Source organism: Heterodontus francisci, chromosome 30, assembly GCF_036365525.1.
Source record: "Heterodontus francisci isolate sHetFra1 chromosome 30, sHetFra1.hap1, whole genome shotgun sequence".
NCBI lineage: Eukaryota > Metazoa > Chordata > Chondrichthyes > Heterodontiformes > Heterodontidae > Heterodontus > Heterodontus francisci.
The window spans coordinates 55,699,542-55,713,170 of record NC_090400.1 but is presented as its reverse complement, the minus strand read 5'-3'; the positions used below and the strand labels follow the sequence as shown (position 1 = coordinate 55,713,170).

At 41.6% G+C, this 13,629-nt stretch overlaps 1 protein-coding gene across 1 annotated transcript in view; it reads right to left on the bottom strand.

Annotated features, from left to right (window-relative positions):
- The window catches only part of rps6kb1b (ribosomal protein S6 kinase b, polypeptide 1b), an 88,774-nt gene that overhangs the window by 50,473 nt on the left and 24,672 nt on the right, over positions 1–13,629 (bottom strand). The window contains exons 2-5 of the mRNA XM_068010708.1: positions 12,071–12,114; positions 11,304–11,424; positions 4,397–4,465; positions 1,506–1,653 (exon numbers count right to left, since the gene is read on the bottom strand). Coding sequence (XP_067866809.1) covers positions 1,506–1,653; positions 4,397–4,465; positions 11,304–11,424; positions 12,071–12,114 — 382 coding nt within the window. The remainder of the gene's footprint in view (positions 1–1,505; positions 1,654–4,396; positions 4,466–11,303; positions 11,425–12,070; positions 12,115–13,629) is intronic.

Sequence of the window (13,629 nt, the reverse complement as noted above, 5' to 3'; positions counted from 1 at the left end):
GTATGCAGCACACTATTACACAATACTGAGGCGTTAATAAGGTTTTACATAGGCTCATCATTAACTCTTGGCTTTAATATCCTATGATTCTTATAAAACCTAAAATTCCATTAGCATTTTCAGGCAAACCTAGCAACCTGAGATGCTGCCTCTAATGTCTGGGGAGCTTTTATCCCCAATTCCCTCTGCTCTTCCACAGAATCAAACCTACTTCCATTTAGAGTATAATCACTTTTGTTTTTAACTGGAATATATCACCTCACACACGGTCCTGCATCTGATCAATTTCTTTTTGTAACATCCTTTGTTTTTTCTCAAGATCCAACTATACCTGCTATTTTGCTATCATGTGCAAATTTCGACACCACTCCCTCTAGGCCCAAGTCTAAATCATTGATATATATAACAAACAGGGTAGCCACAAAACTGAATCCTGTAGGACACTGCTATCCATGGCTAATCGTTGAAAAACTACCCTCAACTTTTATTGTTTTCTCTTTGCTAACCTAGCTTAAATTCAGTTTGCTACCCTCACCTAATTCCATATCCTTTAATCTTCTCTACTGATCTCTCGTGCGCTTGTCAAAGGCTTTCCTAAAATCCATGCACATTACATCCACTTCATTGCCCCATATACCATGTCTGTTAACAGTTGGATCTTTAACCAGGTCATACCATGGTCATTACTGCCAAGATGCTCACCCCGCTGACTTGTTTGATAACTCAAATAGATCTAGTAACACCTCTACCCTTGTAGGGCTAAGGTACTGTTTGAGATAGGAGTCTTGTATACATTTTAGAAATTCCATTCCCTTTTCTCCATCTGCATTACAATCAATGGGTAATTAAAAGATCCCAGAACAATAATTTGGTTACTCCTATTTAGCTCTCTGTGACTGCAGATTTCCTCTTCCATATCTTTCCTACAATTTGAAGGTCTAATAATACACCCATACTAATGTAACATGGCCATTTTTCTCTTGCAGCTCCAACCATATTCACTACCTGTACCCCTTCTCATCTACCTCAACCATCTGGACAGCATGTAGCCACTCTTACCAATATTACAACTCGATGCCTCCTTTTTTTTGCTATTCTTCTTAAATATATTATACCTTAATCTGTTTATTTTAAAACAGGATTCAAAGAGATGGCCACTGATAATAGCCTGATTTTTTATATAAATCTACATACACTTTTCAGACGCAAAGAGTAATTCAATTATGACTTCAACAAAGTTCTTAAAAATTCTCTGGTGATCAATGCAGTGGTGCAATACATTGGATTACCAATGCACAGCTGCAGTGAAGCAAAGGTTGCAGGTGTGATCCATCAATCTAAAAGCTTGCTATTGAGGAGAAAAGCCTCAGGGGACACTTTTGCCAGTGTTTGCTTCTTAGCTTCCTCATTTGTTCAGTTTTGGGAGCAAGTCATCCATCTGTTTCCAGACTTGGTAGGACAATAAAGAGATTTATCCCCTCACTGAAAACTGTTCTGGTACTGACCACTGAGATACTCAAGGATGAGGTAGAGTTTGCCCCCAGTCTGGAAAGCATACATCAAGTCCACGATGAATGGATGTTTCACGTCCTCCAAGATACTGCGCTCTGCTTTAGTATGGGCGGTGTCCTTTGCATTACGAACAATCATTGCCTGTCAAAGCAAAATAAAAATTACTCGCTGCCACAGACTGTATGACTATTTAAGACTGTTCAATTCAAGCATTGCACTGGAAAGGGGACTGTATGCTTAATTGATGAGAACACAGCAGCTTCACATCAGGGTTTAAATCCAGCCAAGTCTGCTGAGATTAAAGTCTGCCCTCTGCCAGCTGCAAAGTTTTAAATTAAATGAGTGTCAACAGTCCCAAATCAGTTGCTAGTAAATTTACCGCAAAAAGCTGTCCATAAATAGCACTCCCAGTCACAGATGTCATAATGTAACTGCCACGGCAAGTGGAAACAAGTCACTGGCATAGTAGGGGCACTTTTTTTGAGGTTGGGATGAGACCAGGGTATTTCAGCAGGCTACAGGCAGTTACATGCTACACACAGCCTGTACTTGCTGCTGACTTTTTTTTGTGAGATGTGAACATTGCTGGCAAGACGAGCATTTATTGCCCACCCTAACTGCCCTTGAGGTGGTAGTGAGCCGCTTTCTTGAACTGCTGCAGTCCACTTGGTGTAGGTACACTCAGTGCCGTTCAGGAGGGAGTTCCAGGATTTTGACCCAGCGACAGTGAACGAACTTGCTGCTGACTGTCTGTACAGAAAGCAGAAAAATAGCTTCATTTCCCAGTACCGGAATCTATCACTAACAAGCGTAAAATTCACATCACATCAATACAGTAAAAAGTGAAAATCCTAATGGGGCGGTGAAATAGATATCACAGGGCAAGTCACCCCAGAGCAACTGTCCACAAAGATTAGTGTGCAGTGTAAACCAAGAGAAAGGAAATAAAAACAAAAGGAAAATATCAAGTTCAACGTTGCAATGAGAATGGAATCTATTTATTTACATTCTTCTGTGCTCTTCTCAGCATGACCAGTCAATTCCAGCCCTCTCCATAAATGTCACCAGTGTGCACCATGACTGACAGGCAACAACGCTGGGCTTAAAGTAAGCCAATATAAAAACAGTGCTCCCCTCTTGCAAGGGAGAATGCTCTAGCTCCCACAACAGCATAGCAGTTAAGTGCACTATTCAGTTTGCTGAATCAAATGGATCGGTAAAATACAACATTTGATCTCTGATCCGTATTAAATTAGCAGCCAGAACATGTACAGAGCCCCTGGACTACAAAAGAGGCAAACATACAGGCCAGGATTCCTGTTCTTGATTGCTGTACAGCAGCCCGTGCTAATAAGTGCATGTGCCCAGACCATGAGTCAGGACAGTGTCAGGCTTAGTAGTGATATGCTCCAAAGTCTAACGCTCTTTGTCAAAGTTCACAAATGATGAACAATAGCTGAGGCACTGAAACACAACCAACAACTGTGGAACCTCAACCTAGCTTGTCAACAACTTTAGGGTGGATAGGGAGAAAATATGAAATTAACAATTTTTATTTTTGTTTTATTTATAGAAAGGGCAACTTTTTTTTCTCATATTATATTTTCATCTCTGGGATGCTATGATAGGAATTGAAGCCTGTTCCACCATGACAGATCTGTACCTCAGCTACATTTAGCTGCCATTGCTCCATATTCCTTGATAACCTTACCTAATAATAATCTGTTAATTTCAGCCTTGGAAAATATAAACTGAACCACAGCCTTTTCAGAATTGGGGAGGTGGGCAAGAATTCCACATTTCAAGTACCCTTTGTTTGATAAAGTGCTTCTTGAATAGCCTAGCTTTAATACGATTGTGTCCCCACCAGAGGAAATAGCTTCTCTACTGAATCCTTTTTAAAATTTTAAACACCTCAATTAGATCACACTTCAACTTTCTAAACTCAAGGGAATACATGCCCTGTCCTCATAACTTAACCTTTAAACCCTGGTATCATTCTGGTGTATCTGCACTATACACCTTCCAAGACTTATATATCCTCCCTAAGGTATGGTGCCCAAACTGAATGCAGTATGACTCCCCCTTGTATTTTAATCCCCTTGAGATAAAGGAAAATACTCCATTAGCCTTATTTTTGTACCTGAACACCAGCTTATAGTGATGCGTATACCTTGACCCCAAATCTCTCCGCTCCTCCAAAGTTCCCAGTCTCTCACCATTTAGAAAATATTCTGATTTGGATCCAAAGAGAACGAAGAAGAAAATCACTCATTCCCCACACTGAAGTCCATCTGTCACATCTGGGCCACTCCTTAACCTGTTTATGTCCTTTTATAACTTTCTGCTTCCATCCATAAAATGTACTGTGCCTCTCAATAGAACTATTTAAACTGGCTGATTCTAATGTTGGATTCAAAAAGGCCATTCTCATCCACAAAGCAGGAGCATCAAATACTGCAGATTTTCCTCTTTGGGTAACTAGTTACAAGAATCAAAGTGAATCCACTAAGCGCCGAGAGAGAGCTTCCTGCACATTTTTGACATCATCTTGTAGAAAGCCACTGAGACTATTTTTGGAAACTTTATTTTTAGCTAACCTTTATAACAGATTAGCACCGGGTGGCAGCACTGACGTTCAAGGTGGGATATATAGTGCAGATTTAATTTGATAACTCGTGAAAATCACACATTTTAAAAATTATATTTTGAATATCCTTTTTTTTTTAAATCACTTCAATGCAGGAAACTGGATTTATAAAGGTGACAAGTTTAGTCAGAATTATATGGGGAAAAATGGTATCTGTGAAGAAAGAAAAATTAGCTATGATTCTGGGTTTAGCATACTGAGAGTTGGACACAGTGTAAAGATTACATGCATTACCTTCTTTAGCACTTTCATGGCAAATATCTTTCCAGTATAAGCTCCTGATACTTTTCTTACTTGGAAAACCTGTAAACAAGAGAAAAGTGTTTCATACGTTACTTTTGAAAAGCACATCTAATTCAGAAGAGAATGCTAAAGTATCAAATCAATTCCAATTAGAGCTCCTGATTTCAGCAGACATGAGAGAAAGCAAGTATGTGGGAGAAAATGGACTTTTCTTTTCAAGTACTTTTATCTAGTTCAAGTATTAAAAAACCCTAGACAGAAACATTTTCAAATTGAATGTACTTTAAAATCTCCAAACTCATCTGACTTCAGCCCAACTGATGATCATGCACAACTCTATGGGATCCAAAAGATATTTTTTGATTTTATTTATTGATTCATTCATGGGATGTGAATATCACTGGCAAAGCCAGGATTTATTGCCCATCCCTAATTCTCCTCGATAAGGTCCAGGTGAGCTGCCTGTTTGAATCGCTGCAGTCCGTGTGGTGAAGGAACTCACGCAGTGCTGTTGGGTAAGTAATTACAAGATTTTGACCCAACATCGATGAAGGAACAGTGATATATGTTGTGTGACTTGAAGGAGAATGTGGAGGTAGCAGTGCTCCCATGTGCCTGCTGCCCTTGACTTTCTAGGTGGTACAATTCACAGGTTTGGAAAGTGCTGCAGTGCATCTTGTCGATAATACACACTGCAGCCATATTGCACCTGTGGAGAGGGAGTGGCTGTTGAAGGTAGTGGATGGGATGCCAATCAAGTAGGCTTTTTATCATGGATGGTGTTGAGCTTCTTGACTGTTGTTGGACCTGCACTTATCCAGGTAGGTGGAGAGTATGCCATCACACTCCTGACTTGTGCCTAGTTGGTGGCATTCTGGGAGTGAGTCAGGTGGTGAGTCAGTCACCACAGAGTACTCAACCTCTGACCTGCTCATGTAGCCAAATTATTTATATGGCTGATCTAGTTAAGTTTTTGATCAATAGTAACCCCCAGGATGTTGATGGTGGGTTGTGTGGCAGGGGGGCTCGTAAATGACCGTAATGCCATTGACTGTCATGGGGAGGTGGTTAGACTCTCTCTCATTGGAGATGGCTATTGCCTGGCATTTCGGTGCAATCAATCTTACTTGCCATTTATCAACCTAAGCCTAGATGTTGTCCAGGTCTTGCTGCATATCGGTACAGACTGCTTCATTATCTGAGGAATTGCGAATGAAACTGAACACTGTAATCATCAGTTTTCCCCAGTTTTGACCTTATGATGGAGGGATGGTCATTGAAGCAGCTGAAGATGGTTGGGCCTGGAACACTGCTCAGAAGAACTCTTGCAAAGATGTTCTGGAGGCTGAGATGATTAGCCTCCAGCAAGCACAGACATCTTCCTTTATGCTAGGTATGACTCCCAACCAGTGGAGAGTTTTCCCCGATTCCCATGGACTTTAACTTTAGGGCTCCTTCGTGCCACACTCAGTCAAATGTTGGCTTGATGACAAGGGAAGTCACTCTCAGCAAACCTCTGTAATTCAGCTCTAATGTCCATATTTGGACCAAGGCTATAATGAGGCCTGGAGCTGAATAGTCCTGGCAGAACACAAACTGATCGTCGGTGAGCTAGTTATTGCATCAGCGCCCCAACATTTTTTGATCTTCCTAGCTGCCATGCTCCGTCTGACTAGAGACAAGCTCCCAGCTGGACTGCAGCTTACTTATCGAATGGACAGTAAACAATTTAATCTCAGACGACTCCAATCAAAAACTAAGATCACTCCAACTTCAGTCACTGAGCTCCAATATGCTGATGATGCTGCAGTAAGTGCTGTGTCGAAAATGGATCTTCAGGGAATCATCAACATACTTACTGAGGCATATGAGAAGATGGGACTTACACTCAACTTTCAGCAGATCAAAGTCCTCCATCAGCAAGCTCCAAACGCACATGCCCCAGCCCCATTGAATAGGATTCATGAGGAGTGCCTAGAAAATGTGCAACACTTCCAGTACCTTGGAAGTTATCTTTTACAGAAAGCTGACATTGACGAAGAAATCCAGCATCGTCTGAAATATACTGGTGCAGCCTTTGGCCACCTGAGGAAACGAGTATTTGAAGATTGCGACATCAAAATTGAAACCAAGCTCATGGTCTACCATGCAGTCGTGAGTCCTACCTTAGAGTACAGGGCTGAAATATGGACAACATATAGGAGGCGCCTCAGAGCATTGGAGTCATACTATCAACACTGCCTGTGGAAGATCCTACATGTCAAGTGAGAGGACAAGCGCAACAATATCAATGTCCTCTCACAAGCAGACACCACAAGCATTGAGGCTGTACTTATCCACCATCAGCTTCGTTGGGTTGGTCATAGAATTCAGATGTCAGATTCCAGGCTCCCAAAACAGGTCGTCTTCTCCCAGCTCAAGCAGGGCAGATGTACAAGAGGAGCACAGAAGAGGCATTTCAAGGATGTGCTGAAAGTCAACACGAAGAAGTGCAACATTGACATCAACTCCTGGGAGATCATCACTCTGGACCAAACCAGATGGAGGCAGAGTGTGGTGGAAGGATCCCAGCATTTTTAAACCCAACAACAACAAAATGAAGAGGAAAAGCAAGTGGTGAAAAGAACAAACCATAACATGAACTAATAATACACAACCAGACTTTCCACATGATAACAAATGCCCTATGCGCCATAAAGTCTGTCGATCCTAAATCGGCATCATCAGCCATCTTCGGACTCACAGAAGACAATCATCCTCACCTGCCAGGGATATCCAAAAATAATTGGTCAGTAAATGCTGTTTGACGGCATCGACGATAATACCTTCCATCACTTTGCTGATAATTGACAGGAGACTGAATAGAAGCTGAAAAGCCAGAAAACCTCTGCACTGGCAGAGTGGTTTTGTGCACTCGCCTGGTGCTGAAGTTTTGTGCTCAGATGTCTATTATCAACTGGCACTGCAAAATGATCTGTGCTTGGCCTCAAGTTCCTCTCGCCAGACCTGTAACTGATGCAGGTGTAACACAGCTCTTTAATGAGTGTGAATACATAGAATGATGGCTCCAAGCAGAACATATGTTACCAATTCCTAGTTAGTGCTGAGTAAGCCATTTTCAACTGGGGTCCTGCAAGGATCACAGTGCCTCTGGGCTGGGGAACGGAGGAAAAATAGCCAGGACTCCAGCTCCTGATCACTATTCAGTGATATACTGGAAAACGTATGAATGCACATTAGGTGGTGATAGGAATGGGCTCAGTTACGATGTTCCTCAAAGAGAAAACGTTCAATATGCTCAATGAAACACCCTTTTCCTCTTTGAAAGTATAACCCACAGTTTCCCCAATTGCTCACAGTCAGGGTCGTAGGTACTCACAATTTACTGTCTGACTTCATATTAAAATTAAAGACTTCCAATATAAATCTTACCAAATATATTTTAACATTTTATGTTTGAGCTGTATAAGAATGTCATTACCCCACAGATTTTTAAAAAATTGTTGCTTGAATATCTGTTGCATAGTGGTGTTCCGCAGGGATCAGCGCTGGGACCTTTGCTGTTTGTAGTATATATAAATGATTTGGAGGAAAACGTAGCTGGTCTGATTAGTAAGTTTGTGGACGACACAAGGATTGGTGGAGTTGCGGACAGTGATGAGGATTGTCAGAGGATACAGCAGGATATAGATCGGTTGGAGACTTGTGAGGAGAAATGGCAGATGGAGTTTAATCCGGACAAATCTGAGGTAATGCATTTTGGAAGGTCTAATGCAGGTGGGAAGTATACAGTAAATGGCAGAACCCTTAGGAATATTGACAGGCAGAGATCTGGGCATACAGGTCCACAGGTCACTGAAAGTGGCAACGGAGGTGGATAAGGTAGTCAAGAAGGCATACGGCATGCTTGCCTTCATCGGTCGAGGCAAGTCATGCTGCAGCTGTACAGAACTTTAGTTAGGCCACACTTAGAATATTGCGTGCAATTCTGGTCGCCACACTACCAGAAGGACGTGGAGGCTTTGGAGAGGATACAGAAGAGGTTTACCAGGATGTTGCCTGGTCTGGAGGGCATTAGCTATGAGGAGAGGTTGGATAAACTCGGATCGTTTTCACTGGAACGACGGAGGTGGAGGGGCGACATGATAGAGGTTTACAAAGTTATGAGCGGCATGGACAGAGTGGATAGTCAGAAGCTTTTTCCCCAGGGTGGAAGAGTCAGTTACTAGGGGACATAGGTTTACGGTGAGAGGGGCAAAGTTTAGAGGGGATGTGCGAGGCAAGTTCTTTACACAGAGGGTGGTGAGTGCCTAGAACTTGTTGCCGGGGGAGGTGGTGGAAGCAGGTACCATAGAGATGTTTAAGAGGCATCTTGACAAATACATGAATAGGATGGGAATAGAGGGATACGGACCCCGGAAGTGCAGAAGGTTTTAGTTTAGGCAGGCATCAAGATCGGAGCAGGCTTGGAGGGACGAATGGCCTGTTCCTGTGCTGTACTATTCTTTGTTCTTTGTACATTGACTTATAAATCTGGGTTTTGACCCGCACAGCATATAAGAGCACAGATATGCATTTACTTTTCTGACAACAGGGCCCATATATTGCACTAAATTAGATTATTTTATGCATGTGAATTGAGATATCATTCACAGCCATTTTATTTACCTTTCCAAATTACGTTTTCCTTCACGTGACATACAAGGAGAGATTATTCAATCCCAGAACCCTGCTGCTCATTAATGGCCACCAGTTATAGTCCGAGGCAGCTTGGGTTTACTGGCGCCTCAACATACTGTACATCTCCTGTGGAACACCTGGTCTGTGTTCAACACCTCTGATACAGCTAAGTGCACAGTATGGGAGATGACCTTTACTACGCAGCTCTTCCTTAGAATTGAAGAAAATTCATTACAAGCAAATAACAAGAGAATTTCCATTGTATGTTCTGTGATCACTTTACATGAAATTGCCCCAGATTTCCAGGGAATCTGTTTACAGTATATTTGGCACTTCAATGCTGTTACTCCTGTTAGGTTTCTCAATGCATCCACTAATGAAACATTAAAAAATCCACAGCATTCAGGAAAGGTGAAAAAGGGTTAACCAGACTGAATGCTGAAATTTTCTAGGGAGTAACTCACACAGCGCTGCATATAGTCTTAACCATTAAAACAGAGTCAGGTTAGGTTTTAAGATGGACATCACAAGACCCTGCATGTGCTCTTTTAAGTGAAATGGTGACACTGATAGTTTTCTGATAGTGTTTGTTAGGAATGTGCCTTCGGCAGAGATAAAACACTGAAATGAAAACCTAAAATAGCTTTTATTTAGTACACAGTGCACTCCTCTGATATCTCATCCCTAGCAACCCCTACTGTCTGAATCAAATAGGCATTTTTCATACGCAAGCTTAGAAGAAAGCTGGCAGACTCTTCAACTCTGAAAGCAAGCCCTCATCCAACATCTCTGCTGTTGTACATTTTGTGAATGCAATCAGGAGTGGGAGCCCTGTTAATTTCACCCCACACCCCCTCCCAACACCAGCCCAGAAACTAGAACCACCATAGTGCCCCCAAGTGCCACCTTGGCTGAAACTAGCTAATTCAGTACATCCCTTGGTTCAAACCTGGGGCCTTCCCCCATATAAGGTTCGGTATCATACTGGACTGTGCATCTGCTCAATAAGCCATTGAGGAAGCTGGCTGTGCCTTTTTCCTTCACCAAACTACAGTACAACCATTATCACACAAAAATGTTATTTTAAAAACATGGTTTTATAAAATCTTCCAAATAAAATAAAATCATACTGGTATTTACAATTTCTCTCTGTATTTTAGCCAACAGTGCGACGCCATGTCATGACACTAGACAAGGTCAGTGGAAATTCTGCACATTTGAACTTTCTACAAATTCCACTGAAATCTACAAAAAGCATCCTATCATAATTTTGGAGTGCTAGTTGATTACATCTCAATTTACAGCATTGGAAATTGGCCTGGCAAATATAAAAATGACAAAAGAACAGCATCTGCAGTGGGTTGCCACACTATCCTTTCAACTCTGCAATGGGAGCTCAAATCCAATAGTTACCAAAAAGTCTCCCCTCTGTTAGACGTTGCGTGAAATTAATCAACTCTGATCGGATGTAGGTCTGCAGCACAGAAATGCCTTTCTGCACTGACTGGTAGCCTCGCTGAGTCAAGAGCTCAGAGGAACATTTTTTCCAGTTTTGCTGGACCCATGGGAATTCATCTGTGAAACACAACTGTACAACAAAGCTATACACATGCATCATGGATCCAATTACTTACTTCCCCAATAACAACCCTCTCCCCTACTCTCAAGACAAAGCCATAGATGAAAGCCATAGAACATCATTAATGCAAAGCACTCACCTCTGGAAAACCAAACTGCAGACATATCCGATCTGATCAGTCAGACGGGAATAAAATTAATAACTCAAAAGAACCAACATGTTTTCTATCCATAGATGGACAGCAAGGATGGAGAAATTCTTGCAGCCTTCGATTATGCAGAATTCACATGATCACTCTGTGGAAATAATACTCCCAGCTCTGAATCTAAATATTAGGCAACTCTGGCTCGTTCTCCCAGATCACTTCCTACATTTAAAGAAAGCTACCTAGTATCACAGCAAAAAAAACTAAGGTGCAGTCACCAAGACAGTTCTTTAATCTAAAATGGAGAAAGGAGGAATGGGTTCAACAAAGCAAGAAGGAAATTTTAAGGTAGATGAACTAAGCTGTAGGTTGAAAGGATCAGTAAACACTGTCCAGCATCAGCAGCAGGGAGAAACGGCAGCTTAGTTCAACCAGCAAGGCATAAAATTGAGTTTAAACAATTAACACAGGAAAAAAATGGACACAACCCTTACCTTTCCATAACCACCTTTGCCCAGTACACGCAGAAGCTCAAAGCATTCTGGTCGGATCTTTTCTGGACCTCGGTTCACATTATTTTCAGAGATTTCAAATTTTTCACAGTGCTCCATATCACTACAAACCAAAAGAAAATACCCTTCAGATCACTCCACTATAGAAACAAATGGTAATGTTCTTAATAATCATTCAGAAATAAAGCAGCATTAAAGCCTTGCAAGAGGAAGCAGGTAAATAGGAGAAAAGAGTACTCTCAATGTACAACTACTTTGCTTTTTCTTTCCCTCAAAGTTGGCCGTCCTTTTCAATTTTCCCTCTCCTTCAGGTGATTACTCCTGTACAATTTCCTTGGGGTCATCAGCTACCTGGTATCTCAACCAAGTAGCCATTCTTGTGAGAGCTTGGTGAGTGTTAGCAGGTTAGTCCAGCTGAGCCCAACCTGTTCTGCATACAATGTCAACATACATACACTTTTATCAGCAGCCAAAAAAACAAAGAGTAAAAATTCTTGCTGTGCCCTCCCCCACCACACAGTCCAAAGATACTGAGGCAAACTGCTGCCACTTTAGTCTACCAATGATGTTTGGGGATGGAGAGGGAGATAAAATGGAGGGAAAGCATTTGTAAGACTCTTCCAGGTGTTAGGTTTACTAGCCACTGGGAAGTTCAGTGCACCAAGCTGCATAGCCTAATAGATTAACTTGCCCTTTTCTTATGCTCCCTATTTCATGAAACATAAAAAAGCAGCAAAAACCTAACTCACAGTTCAAAGGGAACGCCATGCTCCATACAGTCACTGTACTGCACCTGGAAAATAATATGGATTCATTAGTATAACATAGGTACTCCTCTGCATTATGTACAGCTTCTACAATTTACCAATATCTAACATAAAAAAATAGCAGACACACAGAATTAGTTTACTTGCAGAGATCTCAAGAAATCTGTGCAAGATAAAAGTAATCTTTCAGCAGTTGCATGGTTATTGCGCTCCCCTCCCAAATCTTGGTTTGGTCTTTGCCCTTTTTTTTGTGGGTCCTACTTTTTGATTCTTTACTGTTCGGCTTCATTCAATCCTTTTCCAACTGAGGGACCTAGGGTGTATGTGCACAATCATTGAAGATAGCAGAACAGTGGTTAATAAGGTGCACGGAATCCCAGGTTTTACAGAGGCATAGAGTACAAAAGCAACAAAGTTATAGTGAACCATTATAAAACACTGGTTCGGCCTCAACTGGCATATTGTGTTCAATTCTGATACCACACTTTAGGAAGGATGCGAAGGCATTAGAGAGGGCACAGAAAATATTTTCAAGAATTGTTCCATGGATGAGGCTCTTCATTTATGGGGATAGACTGGAGAAGCTGGGCTGTTCTCCTTAGAAAAGGTTGAGAAGAGATTTGATAAATGTGTTCAAAATCATGAGGGGTCTGGACAACGTAAATAGGGAGAAACTGTCAAGAACCAGAGAATACCTATTTAAGGTTAGCGGCAAAAGAACCAATGGCAGCATGAGGAAAACATTTTTTAGATAGCGAGCGGTTAGGATCAGGCATGCACTGCCTGGGAGTGTGGTAGCAGATTCAATTGTGGCTTTCAAAAGGAATTAGATCTGAAGAGAAAAAAAAATTGCAGGGCGAAGGGGAAAGGGACTAGCTGAGATGCTCTGGCAGACGGCAGGCATTGACACGATGGGTCGAAAGGCCTCCTTCTGTGCTGTAAACATTCTAGATCTTTATCTCTTGTCACAAGAAGCTTGAGCAACAGTAAAAGGCCATTAAGTTCAAGCAAACTCATCCCTTTTTTCACAGTTCAATCAACCTTAGGGATGGGCAACAAATGCTGGCCTTGCCAATGACGCCCACATCCCATGAAGAATGAAAAAGAAATCTACTGCACCCCTTGCACTCCAGAAACAAATGTAGTTATCTCTCAAACCATTCATTCTGCTCTAGTGGTCTTCCTGAGTAATTCTCACAGCATTTACAAAAGTTCTACTAGATTTCTTTGGTTACACTCAAGCTAACTTCTAAACTTGCATCAGCAAACAATTTGCCTGGATTAATTTCATCAGTTCCATTTATATTTGGATAAAACAAAAGTAGATTTCCTCAAAGTTTCTTCTTTTCCAAAGAGAAGCTCACCCCTTTCTTCATTACATAAATTCCTCACCCCTAAAATCATAGCAGCCACTCAAAGGCACCAGCCTTATGATTAGGTGAGCAAAACTGTACTCAGTACTACAGATTGAGTCTTATGACTGTTAAAATACAATGACTGTCAGATACGCTCTTTAAATTCATACTCTGTCCCGCTACTAA